This window comes from Neovison vison, chromosome 12, assembly GCF_020171115.1.
Source record: "Neovison vison isolate M4711 chromosome 12, ASM_NN_V1, whole genome shotgun sequence".
NCBI classification, from domain to species: Eukaryota; Metazoa; Chordata; class Mammalia; order Carnivora; family Mustelidae; genus Neogale; species Neogale vison.
This window is the reverse complement of record NC_058102.1, coordinates 93,388,649-93,405,860: the sequence shown is the minus strand read 5'-3', so window position 1 is coordinate 93,405,860 and position 17,212 is coordinate 93,388,649. Positions and strand designations below refer to the sequence as shown.

At 41.7% G+C, this 17,212-nt stretch overlaps 1 protein-coding gene across 1 annotated transcript in view; it reads left to right on the top strand.

Annotated features, from left to right (window-relative positions):
* PPM1H (protein phosphatase, Mg2+/Mn2+ dependent 1H) overlaps nucleotides 1-17,212 on the top strand; it is a 257,080-nt gene that overhangs the window by 91,615 nt on the left and 148,253 nt on the right. Inside the window, exon 2 of the mRNA XM_044228930.1 lies at nucleotides 4,643-4,808. Within this exon, the coding sequence (XP_044084865.1) occupies nucleotides 4,643-4,808 (166 nt within the window). The remainder of the gene's footprint in view (nucleotides 1-4,642; nucleotides 4,809-17,212) is intronic.

Here is a 17,212-nt window from a genome sequence, read left to right as displayed (position 1 = left end):
AATTTAATCCACAAAGCACTGCTCAAGAACTGAAGTTTATAGAAGTTAAGTAGGTTGGCTGAACACTTTGCCCATCCACTTGGCAGTGATTTAACCTTTAACAAGAACAATAGTGGTGGCTAACTCACAGATCTGACAGGAGGCTTAAATGAGTTCATTACTGCCTGTAAAGCTGACGACAGTGCCTGGCACATAGTTCATTCTCAACAAATGTGAGAGAGTGTTATTCCTCCACATCTTGCAAGTAGCAGAGTTGATTCTTGGTTTTCGTTCACTCATTCAGCAAATATTTGTTGAGCACCTGCTGTGTGCTGTGTTCTGGGCAGAGATCCTGCGTTCTTAATTGCTATGCTCATTGCCTCCAGTTCAATTCCAAGGAAGATAGCTTCCCTCTTTGTAGGCAATTGGAAAATAATGTCCCTAAAGATAGGACAGTTCCTGGTCCACCAGCATTTTGCTTTTAAGTCTTTAAACTAAGCATCAGGCTAAGATAAAGAATGCACATCTTAAAGTCATTGCTCTTGATCTCAAGATAATGCTGACTTCATACTGGAGCAGAAGATAAATAGGGAGTATAGCTAGGGGTACAGCTGCTTAGATTAAATAAAATTATTGAATCTATTAATAGCGTGATACTCCTTTGCTTGGGGAAACAAAGTGTTTCTCGGTTTACTTTTAGAGGTACTGAAGATTTCATGTACGTTTTATAAACAGATCATTTGCCTCTGAAGAACAAAATAAAATATTTAAATTGATAGAGGTTAAGCTTTTTAAAGCCAGAGTACTTTAAGGAGAACCAGGTCATGGTGGCCCTGGGTGGCTCAGTCATTAAGCATCTGCCTTTGGCTCAGGACATGATCAAGCCCCCAATCAGGCTCCCTGCTCAGTGGGAAGACTGCTTCTCCCTCTCTCACTCCCTCTGCTTGTGTTCCCTCTGTCACTGTGTCTCTCTCTGTCAATAAATAAATAAAATCCTAAAAGAAGAAGAAGAAGAACCATGTTTTTCTAGCAAAGATGGAGTAAGGGATTTGAAATTGTATGAAATATGGGACAAGAAATTGTGGGGGGTTTTTTGTTGTTGTTGAAGCCAATGGCTTTAAATTAATCTGACTTTAGTATCTGAATAATAACCAGATATCTGACCAAACAGGCTTCCCAGGTTGGGGCTACTGTCTTCCCACCAGGGCAACATTTCTGACTGTTTGATATTTCGTCAGTGTCATTCACAAGCTGTATTCAACCTGAAATGGCAAAGTAAGGCCACTAGTGATCTGTCACAGTTCTCTGGCTTTGATGAGTCATTGCAGTACAGCATTCTGAACCAAGTGCGGGTAAGAATAGATACACAATAGGAAAATAAAACAACTGAGAACCAAAGCAGAGATTGCTGGGAGCTCACAAGTGTGCATGGCTCTGCCGTATTTAGCTGCATGACCTTGTGCACAGCGGAGCCCTCCAGGGCCCCAGGCTGCTCGTGCACAAAAGAAAGTTTCTAAGGTTTCTTGCTGAAGTTAGGTCAACTTTGGAGTTTCATATCCACTGAGAGCGGGAGGAGGTAAAGCCCTTTCACGTGCCCACGGTTCAGGATGTATGTAATTATAGTAGCTTTGTTGACTGGTGGAAAACAGCAGTGCCTGATGAGTCAGCTTGGCCTGTCGCTATTGGAGACCAGTGATGCTTTTTTTGTTACAAAAAGACTTGACTGCAGCCCAAGTTTAGGTGCCAGTGGTAGGGGTGATACCAAGTTCCAGAAATAGCAGCTGGGATGTTGTACAGAGGACGATATGGAGGGGACGGTTGTCACGAATTGGTTTTCCCAGCCAAACCTCCACTTCCGCTTTCTGTGGGGAAGCCGTTCGTGGGAGAGGCATGGGGAGGGTATCGGCCCCAGCCAGCCAGCCAGCAGCCCACCCCCGTGGGTTTCTTGGCAAGTTGCTCCCCATGACTGAGAAGAGGCAGGTGGTATTTTAAACCACCTTCCTCGGCCCGGTTTGCTTCTCCAAAGGTAGATGTGAGAAGGAGACTGGACAAACGCAGGTGCTCTGCCAGCTGCAAACCGTGGAACCAAACGTGGACTCATCTCAAGACAGGCAGATCTGAACCATCCATTCCTCATTCTCCCTCTGGGTCCTTTCTCCACTAGTTACAGAAGAGGCAGCTTATTCCCATTTCTGTCACGCCTGGTAGTGAGCTCCCTGATTCTAATCTGCTGCTCCTGTGCCTCCTCCCCACACGGTTCAGCCTGGCCTACCACAGACCGTGCAAGCCCCTATGTGTAATAGGAAGAGATTATGTTGGGGGGGGGCAGGGTTCGTTCTACGTCCTAGCGGCACCACTTCCTGGCTGCGAAACCTGGACTAATTGATTTAGCTCAGGTGGTGAGTGTGGTAGTATTAATAGTCTTCAAGCACACGGTGACTTAAACCATAGGAAATTACATTTTAAGTTAAACCGTATGAAAGTCTCTCCTCCTGAAGGAGGGAGAGTGAAGGTGGGGCAGAAAACTAGGCCTTGATCTCTCCCAGTCCCATCCCTGCATCAGCAAGAATGTGTCATAAACACAAGAGACAGATTTGACCTCAGAGGTCACAAGGATCCCCACCTCCCCGCACAGGTCTCTAGACAATGAGTTTCAGACTCTGTAAGCAGCGATCTACTTTTTAAAAATCTTACACTGAAGTGTAATACATAAAGTGAGTAAAGGTAGGCTTTTGTGTATAAACATATGCTTACATTGAAATTTATAATAAACCCCGTAAGGATTATGGAGCAGTTTTGATTAACCCAAAAATTTGAGATAAGGGCAATAATAGATGACAGGTGTGGTCTTTTTCATATAACATATAGATAAGCAATTGCAAGTGATCTATTTTTTTTAATTTCTCTTCCCAGTCAAGTGGTAAGTCAATTAAAGAGAAAAGATAGGCATATTATGCCAAAGCTGCCTGAATATGTAGACCATGGACATTTCTATGTTCACGTGTAACAGATGGGAATGAACTTCTAAATTATTGCATTTTTTCCCAAAATGCTGTACATTTAAAAAAATAAATTTAAAGCAAATATTAAGGGGCACCTGGATGGCTCAGTTGGTTCAGTCTGTCTGCCTTTGGCTGAGGCTCAGGTCATGGTCTCCAGGTCCTGAGATTGGCATTGCCCCTCCTCTGTCTCAAATGAATAAATAATTTTTTTTTAATGAAGTAAACGTTAAAACATCTGAAACATGTCCGTACACTCCCAACGTTCGGTAGAAGGATGCTTGAAACACACCCTTAGATCTTGGGGGCACTCGGATCCCCATTTCCTCTCTGTTTCCCGTTTCGGTTGTGGTGAGTGTGCATTGGCTTATGGAAATCTACACAGTTTTTAATACTGAGAGCCATTCGATATTAAAAATATGGTTAAATTTGGATAAGGTCTGCAGTCTGATTAACAGTATTTCATCAGTGTTAGTTGCCTATTGTGCTGTTCTACTTTAGGTATGTCAAATAATACTGCTGGGGTGAGGGTGCCTGAAACTGTGCACTGTTTTAGCAATTTACTCTGAGTCTGGAATTATTTCACGATTCAGAATTTTAAAAAGTTATTTGAAAAGGATTATTTTCTACTTAGGGAATATAACCAGCTTGATAGAGTGGTATACACATCCCCCTTACAGAATGGATTTCTAGATTTCCTACTATCTCACCTTAAAAAGTAAAAAAAAGCATCTTTTCTTTTCCTTGCTACTGAGTTCTGTTCCCCACCCCTCCACATTTATTCTTCACCGACTGTGACACGGTTGAAGTTTTGAAAAGAAAACACAGCCAATGGCAAAGAGAGCTCTCTCTTTTGGGAAATCTATTTTAGCTGCTAATTAATCACTTAGTAAGAAAATGATGCTGAAACCCCAGAGTTCACCTGCAGTCATCTGATGCAGAAAAGGTGGATGAATGATGTAGCATGTTCTTCTAAAACGTTCCTGTGCTTAAAGCACTTAGTAATTAGGCAAAGCATTATCCACATGCTGTAATATCATATGGTCACATGTCCAAATCAGAGTCCCCTATAGCCTAATGTAATGGTACAATGTGATGAATATTATTCTGTAGGAGAAAAAAAATGAAGGATTAAAGATAATTTTAAAAATACACCTTTGATGAACTCTCTTCTCTGTGAATAAAGTAAAAGTGGGCACAGCAGTAGTGAAATGTGGTTCTCTGTTCTCTTGGATTTTACAGTGTGCTGTAAATTACTGCACTGCCTTGTTCTTTGATAAGATTAATGGTGGGTTTTGCTCTTTATCACTTGGAGAAATGCAACAGAATCCCCCCCCAGCCTGCCCATCGGTCTTCACGGTAATTGCCAAAGGAGTGTCTCCTGTGTTTTGACCAAAATGAATTGGTGTGATTGCTCACAGCTGTCAGACACCTGGGAAGGTGAGCTGGGCTTGAAATAGTGCTTTAGGAAATGTTTTAATGTGTGCTAATACAATTCCATTTTAGCAAAATCAGTTTACTTGGGAACATAAAATAACAAGATCACAGGGTCCTGTGCTCTAGGTAGGACTTTAGTTTTGGAGCCTGCCAAGGCTGACCCTTGAGACTGGGCTCTGAGCTTTCCTGAAATCACTGTCTGACCACTCTTCTGGCTTCTTCTGCAGGGTTATCAATGCCGGGAAGAGCACACATAATGAAGACCAAGCCAGCTGTGAGGTCCTCACTGTGAAGAAGAAAGCAGGGGCCATTACCTCAACCCCGAACAGGAACTCGGCTAAGAGACGGTCCTCGCTTCCCAATGGGGAGGGGCTGCAACTGAAGGAGAACTCGGTAAGATCCTCTTCACCCCTAGTTCTCAGGTGAGAGGCACATGGGCACCCTGGCCCCGCTGTGAGGAGCTAGAGCTGAATCCCATCTGCAGTGGGAGAGAGAAAAGCAATGTCCCCAGAGTTAATGGAGCAGCCGGTCTGTACTCAGGGTAGCACACAGTCACAGCTGGAGGTGACATGTGTGTGAAGATCTGGTGCTTATTAGGTTCTTAACACTTAGGGTAAATAAAACACCCACATTATAGATAGGTTTTGTTGAGATACAATATGTGTATTGTTTGGTGGTTGTAAAAGAGCCACTTAAAAGATTTTCGTGAAGGAGGTGGTCTCCGGAAGCCTCTCCTGAGGGATGGAAGGAACTCTAGCCATTGGCTTACAGCCCTGCCCCGGCTCTGCCCCCTTCTTGCGCTGGCCTGTGTGTCAGAGTTGTCCGGCGGGAGCCTCTGGCTGATGCTCTTCCCAGTTGGTCCTTGTCTCAGTTGGCCCAAAGCCCTTGCATCCCGTGGGGCAGCCCTGCAGACTGAATGCCCTGTTGACAAACCATAGCGTTTCTTCTCTCTTCAGTTTCTGGAGAAGAAAGCAGACATCCTCAGAAAGTTCTGAAGAAGCACTCAGAAAAGTATAGAAAATAATTGGTACTCTGTCCACCAGTAGATTATTTAGCTTACAGAAAAGAAACTTTGAGATGATCCGAATGTGACTTTTTATTCTAGTAATCTTGCAGATACGGTTGTATATTCATTTTTAGAGGATTATAAAGGGTCCAGGAATATTTTCTCCGTGTAAGAAGAAGTATCTCATTGCGTTTATACTCAGGGAATGAGACTCCTGATTTATTTGGTTCATACTCGTTCAACTTAGAAACACAGTGACCTATAGAGACTCATCAGTTGTGCTTGTGTTCAAGGCTAAAGGAAGTACTGACTGGGCTTTTCCCAAAGGGCCAGAGTTAAGGACTCAGATGGGCAGTACAGACGAAAATGGTTAAGGGCACAGGCTCTGGAACAGTAGGTTTCAGGCTAATCCATCATAGTCCGTCATTTATCAAACCATTTAATTTTAGCATAGTTATTTTTTCTTTGAGCCTTGTTTCCTAAAAAAAGGAGTAATAATAGTTACTGTTACCAAATATGGTGGGAAAAGACTGGCTCAGAGCCTGTGAGATACTGATAATAATTGATATGGGTGCCAGTGACTTCATGTTGCTCTTTCCCCTGATAGTTCTCCCCTGCCACCAGGATATGAAGTGATTTCTGTAAAAATTAGTCAGCACTGACATTTGGCCCAAGTCCAGTTAATGATGTCATTTTTCCTTGTTGCTAAATTCCTCCTAGAAATAGAACCAGGAGTAGCTTTTTAACTTCCTGTCCTTAAGAACAGTGAAACCAGGGACACCTGGATGTCTCAGTCACTTCAGTGTCTGATTCTTGGTTTCGGCTCAGGTCACGATCTCAGGGTCCTTAGATTGAGAAACCCCCAACCCTAGTGGGGTTCTCCACTGAGCATAGAGCCTGCTTAAGATTCTTTCCCTCTCCCCGGCACCTGGGTGGCTCAGTTAGTTAAGTGTCTTCTGTCTACTCATGTCGTGATTCCAGGGTCCTGGGATTGAGCCCTGTGTGGGGCTCCCTGCTCAGTGCAGAGTCTGCTTCTCCCTCTGCCCCTCACCTCCCACTCTCTTTCTCTTGTTCTCTCTCAAATAAATACATTATTTAAAAAATCTTGGGGTGCCTCGGTCGCTCAGTCATTAAGCATCTGTGTTCAGGTCAGGTCATGAGCCCAGGGTCCTGGAATCAAGTCCCTCATTGGGCTCCCTGCTCAGCGGGAAGCCTGCTTCTCTCTCTCCCACTCCTCCCGCTTGTGTTCCCTCTCTTGCTGTGTCTCTCTATCAATAAATAAATGAAATCTTTAAATAAATAAAATTTTTAAATCTTAAAAAAAAAATTCTCTCTTGCTTTCTGTCCCATCACCTACCCCCCCCTTATAAATAAATGAATGAATGAATGAATGAATGAATGTTGTGGGTTTTGTTTTGAAACAAACAAAAAAAGAGCAGTGAAACCAGTGCCTTAGTTCTTTAGGATGGAGTTATGAACCTTGCTTGTGATCATTCTATAGCTCTGTGGGGTCCTTATTCCAGGAGGCAGCGAGGAGATGCCAAGCAGAGTGGACACTTCCCGCCCCTCCATTTCCTGCTCCAGCTGTAGGCACCTCACTCCTATCTGCCTTATATATTAGGCTTTTTATTAGAAGTTTAAGGCAAGAGCTGTGCTGCTGTTTTTAATTATGGGAAATTATACATAACCTAAAATTTATCATCTTAACCAATTTTTAGGTATACAGTATAGAGGCATCAAACACCTGACCGTTAAACTCTAACCCCTGTTCTTACCTGCCCTCAGCCCCTGGCAGTTAACTATTTTACTTTTTTCTCTACAAATTTGACTACTCTAGGTACCTCATATAAGTGGAATTATGCAACAGTTGTCATTTTGTGTCTGGTTTATTTCATTTATAATGTCTTCAGAATTTATCTGTGTTGTAGAATGTGTCAAAATTTCATTCAAGGGGTTAAGACTGAATAATATTCCGTTGTTATGTATACATACCATTTTATCAATTTGTCCATCAAGGGACACTTGCTTCTATCTTCTGGCTATCGTGAATAATATTGCTATAGACATAGGTCTACAGATATCTGTCAATCCCTGCTTTCAGTTCTTTTGGATTTATGGCCAGAGTGGAATTGCTAGATGATACAGTAATTCTGTTTAAGTTTTTGAGGAGCTGCCATACTGTTTTCTCCAGTAGCTGCATCATTTTCCATTACAACCAGCAATGCACAGGAATCCAATTTCTCCCCATTCTTGCCAACACTTGTTGATTTCTGGTGTTTTTTTTTTAAGTAGCCATCCTAATGGGTGTGAAGTGGTATCTCCTGGTTTTGTATTCCCCTAATGGTTAGTGATGTTGAGCATTTTGTATGTGTTTATTAGCCAGACATAGCTTCTTAAAAGAAACATCATTGTTCTTTATTCAATATTTATCTTTCTATCTTTGAATCCTTTGCCCATTTTTTTTTTTAAATTTTTAAATTTTTGGTACCGGGGTGGCTCGGTGGTTAAAGCCTCTGCCTTCAGCTCAGGTCATGATCTCAGGGTCCTTGGATCGAGCCCCACATTGGGCTCTCTGCTCAGCAGGAAGCCTACTTCCCTCTCTCTCTCTGTCTGCCTCTCTGTCTACTTGTGATCTCTGTCAAATAAATAAATAAAATCTTTAACCAAAAAAATAATAATTTTTAAAAATTTTTTATGAACATATAATGTATTATTAGCCCCAGGGCTATAGGTCTGTGAATCGCCAGGTTTGCACACTTCACAGCACTCACCATAGTGCATACCCTCCCCAATGTCCATAACCCCACCACTCTCTCCTGATCCCCCTCCCCACAGCAACCCTCAGTTTGTTTTGTGAGATTAAGAGTCTCTTATGGGGACGCCTGGGTGGCGCAGTTGGTTGGACGACTGCCTTCGGCTCAGGGCGTGATCCTGGAGTCCCGGGATCGAGTCCCACATCAGGCTCCCAGCTCCATGGGGAGTCTGCTTCGCTCTCTGACCTTCTCCTCGCTCATGCTCTCTCTCACACTCTCTCTGCCTCAAATAAATAAATAAAATCTTTAAAAAAAAAAAAAAAAAAAAAAAAGAGTCTCTTATGGTTTGTCTCCCTCCCAATCCCGTCTTGTTTTATTTATTCTTTTCCTACCCTCCAAACACCCCACATTGCATCTCCACTTCCTCATATCAGGGAGATCATATGATAATCATCTTTCTCTGATTGATTTATTTTGCTGAGCATAATACCCTCTAGTTCCACCCATGTCATTGCAAATGGCAAGATTCCGTTTCTTTTGATGGCGATATAGTATTCCATTGTATATATATACCACATCTTCTTTATCCATTCATCTGTTGTTGGGCATCTAAGTTCTTTCCATAGTTTGGCTATTGTGGACATTGCTGCTATAAACATTTGGGTGCACGTGCCCCTTCGGATCACTACGTTTGTATCTTTAGGGTAAATACCCAGTAGTGCCATTGCTGGGTCATAGGGTAGCTCTATTTCAACTTTTTGAGGAACCTCCATGCTGTTTTCCAGAATGGTTGCACCAGCTTGCATTCCTACCAACAAGGGTAAAAAGGTTCCCCTTTCTCTGTATTCTCGCCAGCATATCATTTCCTGACTTGGTAATTTTAGCCTTTCTGACTGGTGTGAGATGGTATCTCATTGTGGTTTTGATTTGCATTTCCCTGATGCCGAGTGATGTGGAGCATTTTTTTCATGTGTCTTTTGGCCATCTGGATGTCTTCTTTGCAAAATGTTCATGTCCTCTGCCCATTTCTTCAATGGAAGTATTTGTTCTTTGGGTGTTGAGTTTGATAAGTTCTTTATAGAGTTCTTTATAGTTATTTATAGATTATAGATAGTTCTTTAAGTTCTTTATAGATTTTGGATACTAGCCCTTTATTTGATTTGTTGTTTACAAATATCTTCTCCCATTCTGTCAGTTGTCTTTTGGTTTTGTTAACTGTTTTCTTTGCTATGCAGAAGCTTTTGATCTTGATGAAGTCCCAATAGTTCATTTTTGCCCTTGCTTCCCTTGCCTTTGGCGATGTTCCTAGGAAGAATTTGCTGCAGCTGCAGTCGAAGAGGTTGCTGCTTGTGTTCTCCTCAAGGATTTTGATGGATTCCTTTCTCACATTGAGGTCCTTCATCCATTTTGAGTCTATTTTCGTGTGTGGTGTAAGGAAATGGTCCAGTTTCATTTTTCTGCATGTGGCTATCCAATTTTCCCAACACCATTTGTTGAAGAGGCTGTCTTTTTCCCATTGGACATTCTTTCCTGCTTTGTTGAAGGTTAGTTGACCATAGAGCTGAGGGTCTACTTCTGGGCTCTCTATTCGGTTCCATTGATCTATGTGTCTGTTTTTGTGCCAGGACCATACTGTCTTGATGATGACAGCTTTGTAATAGAGCTTGAAGTCTGGAATTGTGATGCCACCAACTTTGGCTTTCTTTTTCAATATTCTTCTGGCTATTCAAGGTCTTTTCTGGTTCCATATAAATTTTAGGATTATTTGTTCCATTTCTTTGAAAAAATGGGTGGGATTTTGATAGGGATTGCATTAAATATGTAGATTGCTTTAGGTAGCATAGACATTTTCACAATATTTGTTCTTCCAACCCAGGAGCATGGAACATTTTTCCATTTCTTTGTGTATTCCTCAGTTTCTTTCATGAGTACTTTATAGTTTTCTGAGTATAGATTCTGTTTCTCTTTGGTTAGGTTTATTCCTAGGTATCTTATGGTTTGGGGTGCAATTGTAAATGGGATTGACTCCCTAATTTCTCTTTTTTCTGTCTTGTTGTTGGTGTAAAGAAATGCAACTGATTTCTGTGCATTGATTTTATATCCTGACACTTTACTGAATTCCTGTACAAGTTCTAGCAGTTTTGGAGTGGAGTCTTTTGGGTTTTCCACATATAGTATCATATCATCTGTGAAGAGTGATAGCTTGACTACTTCTTTGCTGGTTTGGATGCCTTTAATTTCTTTTTGTTGTCTGATTGCTGAGGCCAGGACTTCTAGTACTATGTTGAATAGCAGTGGTGATTGATAATGGACATCCCTGCCATGTTCCTGACCTTAGCAGAAAATCTTTCAGTTTATCTCCAGTGAGAATGATATTTGTGGTGGGTTTTTCATAGATGGCTTTGATAATATTGAGGTATGTGCCCTCTATCCCTACACTTTGAAGGGTTTTGATCAGGAAGAGATGCTGTACTTTGTCAAATGCTTTTTCAGCATCTATTGAGAATATCATATGGTTCTTGTTCTTTCTTTTATTAATGTGTTGTATCACATTGATTGATTTGCAGATGTTGAACCAACCTTGCAGCCCTGGAATAAATCCCACTTGGCAGTGGTGAATAATCCTTTTAATGTACTGTTGGATCCTTTTGGCTAGAATTTTGGTGAGAATTTTCGAATCTATGTTCATCAAGGATATTGGTCTGTAATTCTCTTTTTTGATGGGATCCTTGTCTGGTTTTAGGATCAAGGTGATGTTGGCCTCATAAAATGAGTTTGGAAGTTTTCCTTCCATTTCTATTTTCTGGAACAGTTTCAGGAGAATAGGAATTAATTCTTCTTTAGACGTTTGGTAGAATTCCCCTGGGAAGCCATCTGGCCCTGGGCTTTTGTTTGTTTGGAGATTTTTGATGACTGTTTCAATCTCCTTACTGGTTATGGGTCTATTCAGGTTTTCTATTTCTTCCGGGTTCAGTTGTGGTAGTTTATTTGTCTCTAGGAATGCATCCATTTCTTCCAGATTGTCAAATTTGTTGGCGTAGAGTTGCTCATAGTATGTTCTTATAATTGTCTGTATTCCTTTGGTGTTGGTTGTGATCTCTCTTCTTTCATTCATGATTTTATTTATTTGGGTCCTTTCTCTTTTCTTTTTGATAAGTCTGACCAGGGGTTTATCAGTCTTACTCTTTCAAAGAACCAGCTCCTAGTTTTGTTGATTTGTTCTATTGTTTTTTTGGTTTCTATTTCATTGATTTCTGCTCTGATCTTTATGATTTCTCTTCTCCTGTTGGGTTTAGGCCTCCTTTGTTGTTCTTTCTCCAGCTCCTTTAGGTATAGGGTTAAGTTTTGTATTTGAGACCTTTCTTGTTTCTTGAGAAAGGCTTGTATGGCTATATATTTTCCTCTCAGGACTGCCTTTGCTGTGTCCCACAGATTTTGAATCTTTGTGTTTTAATTATCATTTGTTTCCATGAATTTTTTAAATTCTTCTTTAATTTCCTGGTTGACCCATTCATTCTTTAGAAGGATGCTGTTTAGTCTCCATGTATTTGGGTTCTTTCCAAATTTCCTCTTGTGATTGAGTTCTAGCTTCAGAGCATTGTGGTCTGAAAATATGCAGGGAATGATCCCAATCTTCTGATACCAGTTGAGATCTGATTTATGACCCAGGAGGTGATCTATTCTGGAGAATGTTCCATGTGCACTAGAGAAGAATGTGTATTCTGTTGCTTTGGGATGGAATGTTCTGAGTAGATCTGTGATGTCCATCTTGTCCAGTGTGTCATTTAAGGCCTTTAGTTCCTTGTTGATCTTTTGCTTGGATGATCTGTCCATTTCAGTGAGGGGAGTGTTAAAGTCCCCTACTATTAATCTATTATCGCCAATGTGTTTCTTTGATTTTTGTTATTAATTGGTTTATATAGTAGGCTGCTCCCACATTAGGGGCATAGATATTTTAAATTGTGAGATCTTCTTGTTGGACAGATCCTTTTAGTATGATATAGTGTCCTTCCTCATCTCTTATTATAGTCTTTGGCTAATTGATCTGATATAAGGATTGCCACCCCAGCTTTTTCTGATGTCCATTAGCATGGTACATTGTTTTCCACCCCCTCACTTTAAATCTGGAGGTATCTTCGGGTCGAAAATGAGTTTCTTGTAGGCAGCATATTGATGGGTTTTATTTTTTTATCCGTTCTGATTCCCAGTGTCTTTTAATTGGGGCATTTAGCCCATTTACATTCAGGGTAACTATTGAGAGATATAAATTTAGTGTCGTTGTATTGCCTGTATGGTTACTGTTACTGTATATGATCTCTGTTCCTTTCTGATCTACTACTTTTAAGGTCTCTCTTTGCTTAGAGGACCCCTTTCAATATTTCCTGTAGAGCTGGTTTGGTGTTTACAAATTCTTTCAGTTTTTGTTTGTCCTGGAAGCTTTTTATCTCTCCTTCTATTTTCAATGATAGCCTAGCTGGATATAGTATTCTTGGCTGCATGTTTTTCTCATTCAGTGCTCTGAATATATCATGCCGGTTCTTTCTGGCCTGCCAGGTCTCAGTGGATAAGTCTGCTGCTAATCTAATACTTCTTTTTTTTTAAAGATTTTATTTATTTACTTGACAGAGAGAAAGATCACAGGTAGGCAGAGAGGCAGGCAGAGAAAGAGGGGGAAGCAGGCTCCCCGCTGAGCAGAGAGCCCGTTGCAGGGCCCGATCCCAGGACCCTGAGATCATGACCAGAGCCGAAAGCAGAGGTCCAACCCACTGAGCCACCCAGGCACCCCGCCAATCTAATACTTTTACCATTGTATCTTACAGACTTCTTTTCCTGGGCTGCTTTCAGGTTTTCTCTTTGTCGCTAAGACTTGTAAATTTTACTGTTGGGTGACAGGGTATGGACCTATTCTTATTCATTTTCAGGGGGGGTTCTCTGCACCTCCTGGATTTTGATGCTTGTTCCCTTTGCCATAATCGGGAAATTCTCTACAATAATTCTCCCCAATATACTTTCTGCTCCCCTCTCTCTTTCTTCTTCTTCTGGAATCCCAATTATTCTAATGTTGTTTCATCTTATGGTGTCACTTATCTCTTGAATTTCCCCCTCGTGGTCCAGTATTTGTTTGTCTCTCTTTTGCTCAGCTTCTTTATTCTCTGTGATTTGATCTTCTATATCACTAATTCTCTCTTCTGCCTCATTTATCCTAGCAGTAAGAGCCTCCATTTTGATTGCACCTCATTAATAGCTTTTTTGATTTCAACTTGGTTAGATTTTAGTTCGTTTAATTCTCCAGAAAGAGCTCTTAATTCTCTGAAGAGGGTTTCTCTAATATCCTCCATGCCTTTTTTGAGCCCAGCCAGAATCTTGAGAATCGTCATTCTGAACTCTAGATCTGACATATTACCAATGTCTGTATTGATTAGGTCCCTAGCCTTTGGAACTGCCTTTTGTTCTTTTTTTTATGGTGAGTTTTTCTGCCTTGTCATTTTGTCCAGATAAGAGTATATGAAGGAGCAAATAAAATACTAAAAGGGTGGCAATGACCCCAGGAAAATGTGTTTTAACCAAATCAGAAGAGACCCATGTGGAAGCTTTCTGTATGATGCAAATCCTGTGTTTCTGAACAAGGAAAAGTGGGAAGGGGGCGTCCTGTGGGAATGGGGAATAAGAGGTTGGGGACTGGGAGGTAACGAGGCAAAATGATCACATCAGGTCTGGAGTTTAACTGAGTTCAAATCTTAGCTCTGCTCCTTCACTAAATAAGGAACCTTGAGCAAGTTTCCTGTGCTCTTCTCCACCCAGGAGGCTGGTCCCAGCGCCGCACAAAGACTTGCCCCCTCAACGCGGAGTCTGAAAGGGCTCCTCCTTTGCCCATTTTTAAGTTGGGCGATCCATCATGTTGTTTGCACTACTTTCTTTTGTTTCTTTCTTTTTTTTTTTTAAAGATTTTATTTATTTGACAGAGAGAGATCACAAGTAGAGAGAGAGAGGAAGGAGCAGGCTCCCTGCCTAGCAGAGAGCCCGATGCGGGACTCGATCCCAGGACCCTGAGATCATGACCTGAGCCGAAGGCAGAGGCTTAACCCACTGAGCCACCCTGGCAGCCCTGAACTACTTTTTAAAAGCTCGAAAACTGTGCCTTGCTGTGCCAGGTAAACCCCTGAGCACTTGCTGTGTATCAGAAGCTAGATGCTAAGGATTCAGCAGGGAATAAAACTGACAACAGTCCTTACCTGCAGGGAACTTACATCCCTTGAGGGAAACAAACAATTAAAATGTATCCCACAGCAGATACTAAGTGCTATGGAGAACAAAGCAGACACCAGGCGTACAGTCAGTGGAGGTATGGGTGGTTAAAGAAGGTGCCACTAAGAAGGCTGTTTGAACACAGACCAGAAAGTGCAGCTGTTTGGAGGGAGAGCTTTCTGATGTTCTAGACAACTGCAAGGACCCTAAGGCAGGAGCAGGTCTGGTGTTCTCCGGGATCAGTGAAGAGGTGCACATGGCTGGAGCAGAGAGAGTGAAGTCAGGATTGCAGGAGATGTTTTCAGAAAGGCAATGAGAGTGGGGTGAGGCCATCTGGCAGGACCTGGATGGCTGTTACCAGGACTTGGGCTTCTACTCTGAATGAACAATTGGCTAGCAGGGCATGCTGGATATACTGCTTAAAAGAAGCCAATGACTTTTCCCATTTAGAAGACGTCCCTTACCTCAAATACAGTGGTGCCTAGAAAGGGTAGTGACAGTATAGGGCACAGCACAAATCCTCTGCAGGGGACAAGTAAGGTGGCTCTGCCCCTTCCCCCTCTGTGTGTCTGTTCCTTCACCTACCAAACAGGTGTTGAGCACTGAGGCTGCCTTGGGGGCAAGATGAGCTCAGCACAGTTCCAGTCGTCCTCCTAGAGCTGGGTTGAGGAGGGCGCAAGAGTCAACAAGTCAGCGGCAATCCAGTGGAGTGAGTTTCAGGAGAAAGATTTTAAACATTTTTAAATTTAAATATTAAAATTTTAAATTTTAAAAATCCAGGTTCCTGGGTAGACTAACTCAGATGGGTTACTGATGGTTTGGGGAACAACAGAGGAAAGGGAATGGATCAGATTAGAGAATGGTTCCTGGAGAAAGTGACATCTGAGCTTTCATTTTAAAAAAGTGAATTAGGGGCGCCTGGGTGGCTCAGTGGGTTAAGCCGCTGCCTTCGGCTCAGGTCATGATCTCAGGGTCCTGGGATCAAGTCCCGCATCGGGCTCTCTGCTCAGCAGGGCGCCTGCTTCCATCTCTCTCTCTCTCTCTGCCTGCCTCTCCATCTACTTGTGATCTCTCTCTATCAAATAAATAAATAAATTCTTAAAAAAAAAATTAAAAAGTGAATTAGGAGAGGAGGGCCCTCAGTTGGTTAGGCATCCAACTCTGGATCTCAGCTCAGGTGTTGATCTCAGGATCATGATTTCAATCCCACATTGGACTCCTTATTCAGCACAGAGTCTGCTTGTCCCTCTTCCTCAGCTCCTCCCCTTGCTCATGCGCATACTTCCTCTTTCTCTCAAATAAATAAATGTTTTTTTTAAATTAAAAAAAAATATTTTATTAATTTATCTGACAGAGAGAGTGAGAGACCACAAATAGGCAGAGAGGCAGGCAGAGAGAGAGAGGGAAGCAGGCTCCCCCCCCAAGCAGAGAGCCCGATGCGGGGCTCGATCCCAGAACCCTGAGATCATGACCTGAGCTGAAGGCAGAGGCTTAACCCACTGAGCCACCCAGGCACCCCAAATAAATGTTTTTAAAAATAATTTCTCCCTCCTCTCTTGACGTCTCATCGCCAGTCAACTTAGTAAAGTCAAATATTTCCAGAAGACGTCTTTCGTGTATAATATCACCTTCATCTTAGAAAGAAAACCTAAAATGTCTGGAAGTTTATATATGATGACATTTCTTAAATTGAATGGCAGTTGGGCAGCTGGGTAGCAATAAGGTGATTTTTTTTCTTCCGTGGATAATTATTAATTGGTATAAAGATTTTAAGACAACTTTAATTCACCCCTCATGCCAACTCAGAGAATTCTTTTATCCTATTAGGACAAGTAATCTTTTTAGTCAAAGGAGTCAGTAGTTAATCCTCTTATTAAAACAAACCTTAAAAAAATTGGTGAAGGAAATAATATGAACTATGTTCTGCCTCCCTTCCATGAGGCATTCACTGAAGGAGTGTTGTTTCCTACAGTACTTGCTGAGTTCTTGACAACAGCACCTTTCAGGAAATCACAAGTTAATTTCAGTTTCCATCTACATATAAAAACAATACATTGGGAGCTAAAGAAGCAATGTTCGAAAGAACCCCTAAAGCTTAAAAGAGATACAAATAGAAATTTCAATGTGTTCTGCACTGTAGTATTTTAGCATAAAGAATGCAAGGGATATAGTTGAATTACTGTGTTCTCCCTTACATAAATAATAATAGGTTTTTTTTTTTAATTTTAGAATTAGTGACATAGTTAAATGAAGAAAATATTTCTTTTTTGAGGCATAAGGAAGAGAATCTTGAGATCACTAATGAAGAGGCTATAAAGTAGAGAAGGGTATTTTCTATGACAAGCTCAGGGTAGAATTTTCCAGTGCCTGCATCCCTTTGGGTGGTTTATGCTCGAGGAGCCATAATCCCTCAGGCAGGCTGGCAGGAAACAGGTACTCTGTGACAGTGTGCAAGCCTGCTCACATTCCTGTGCCCCTAATGACTTGGGGACATGGGGTGGGTGGTAGGAAAGAGGGAATATAAAAATGCTAGCATTTTTAAAGGACTCTCAGAATTTTCTCTTAAGAAAGATGCTGTAAGCTTGTTAAGGGCAACACCTTAACCAGTAGCCTCCTACCTGCTTCCCATTGAAGGAATTTTAATTAACCGGATCAAGATTTGTAGGAACTAATCATCACGACTCTATTTTCTCTCCTTTGGGAAATTGGAAGCAGTCTTTATCTGCCATACCGAGGGACCCCATGCGAGGGAGAACGTAACTTTTCTAAAGGCTTTTGCTTTTTCATTTCTC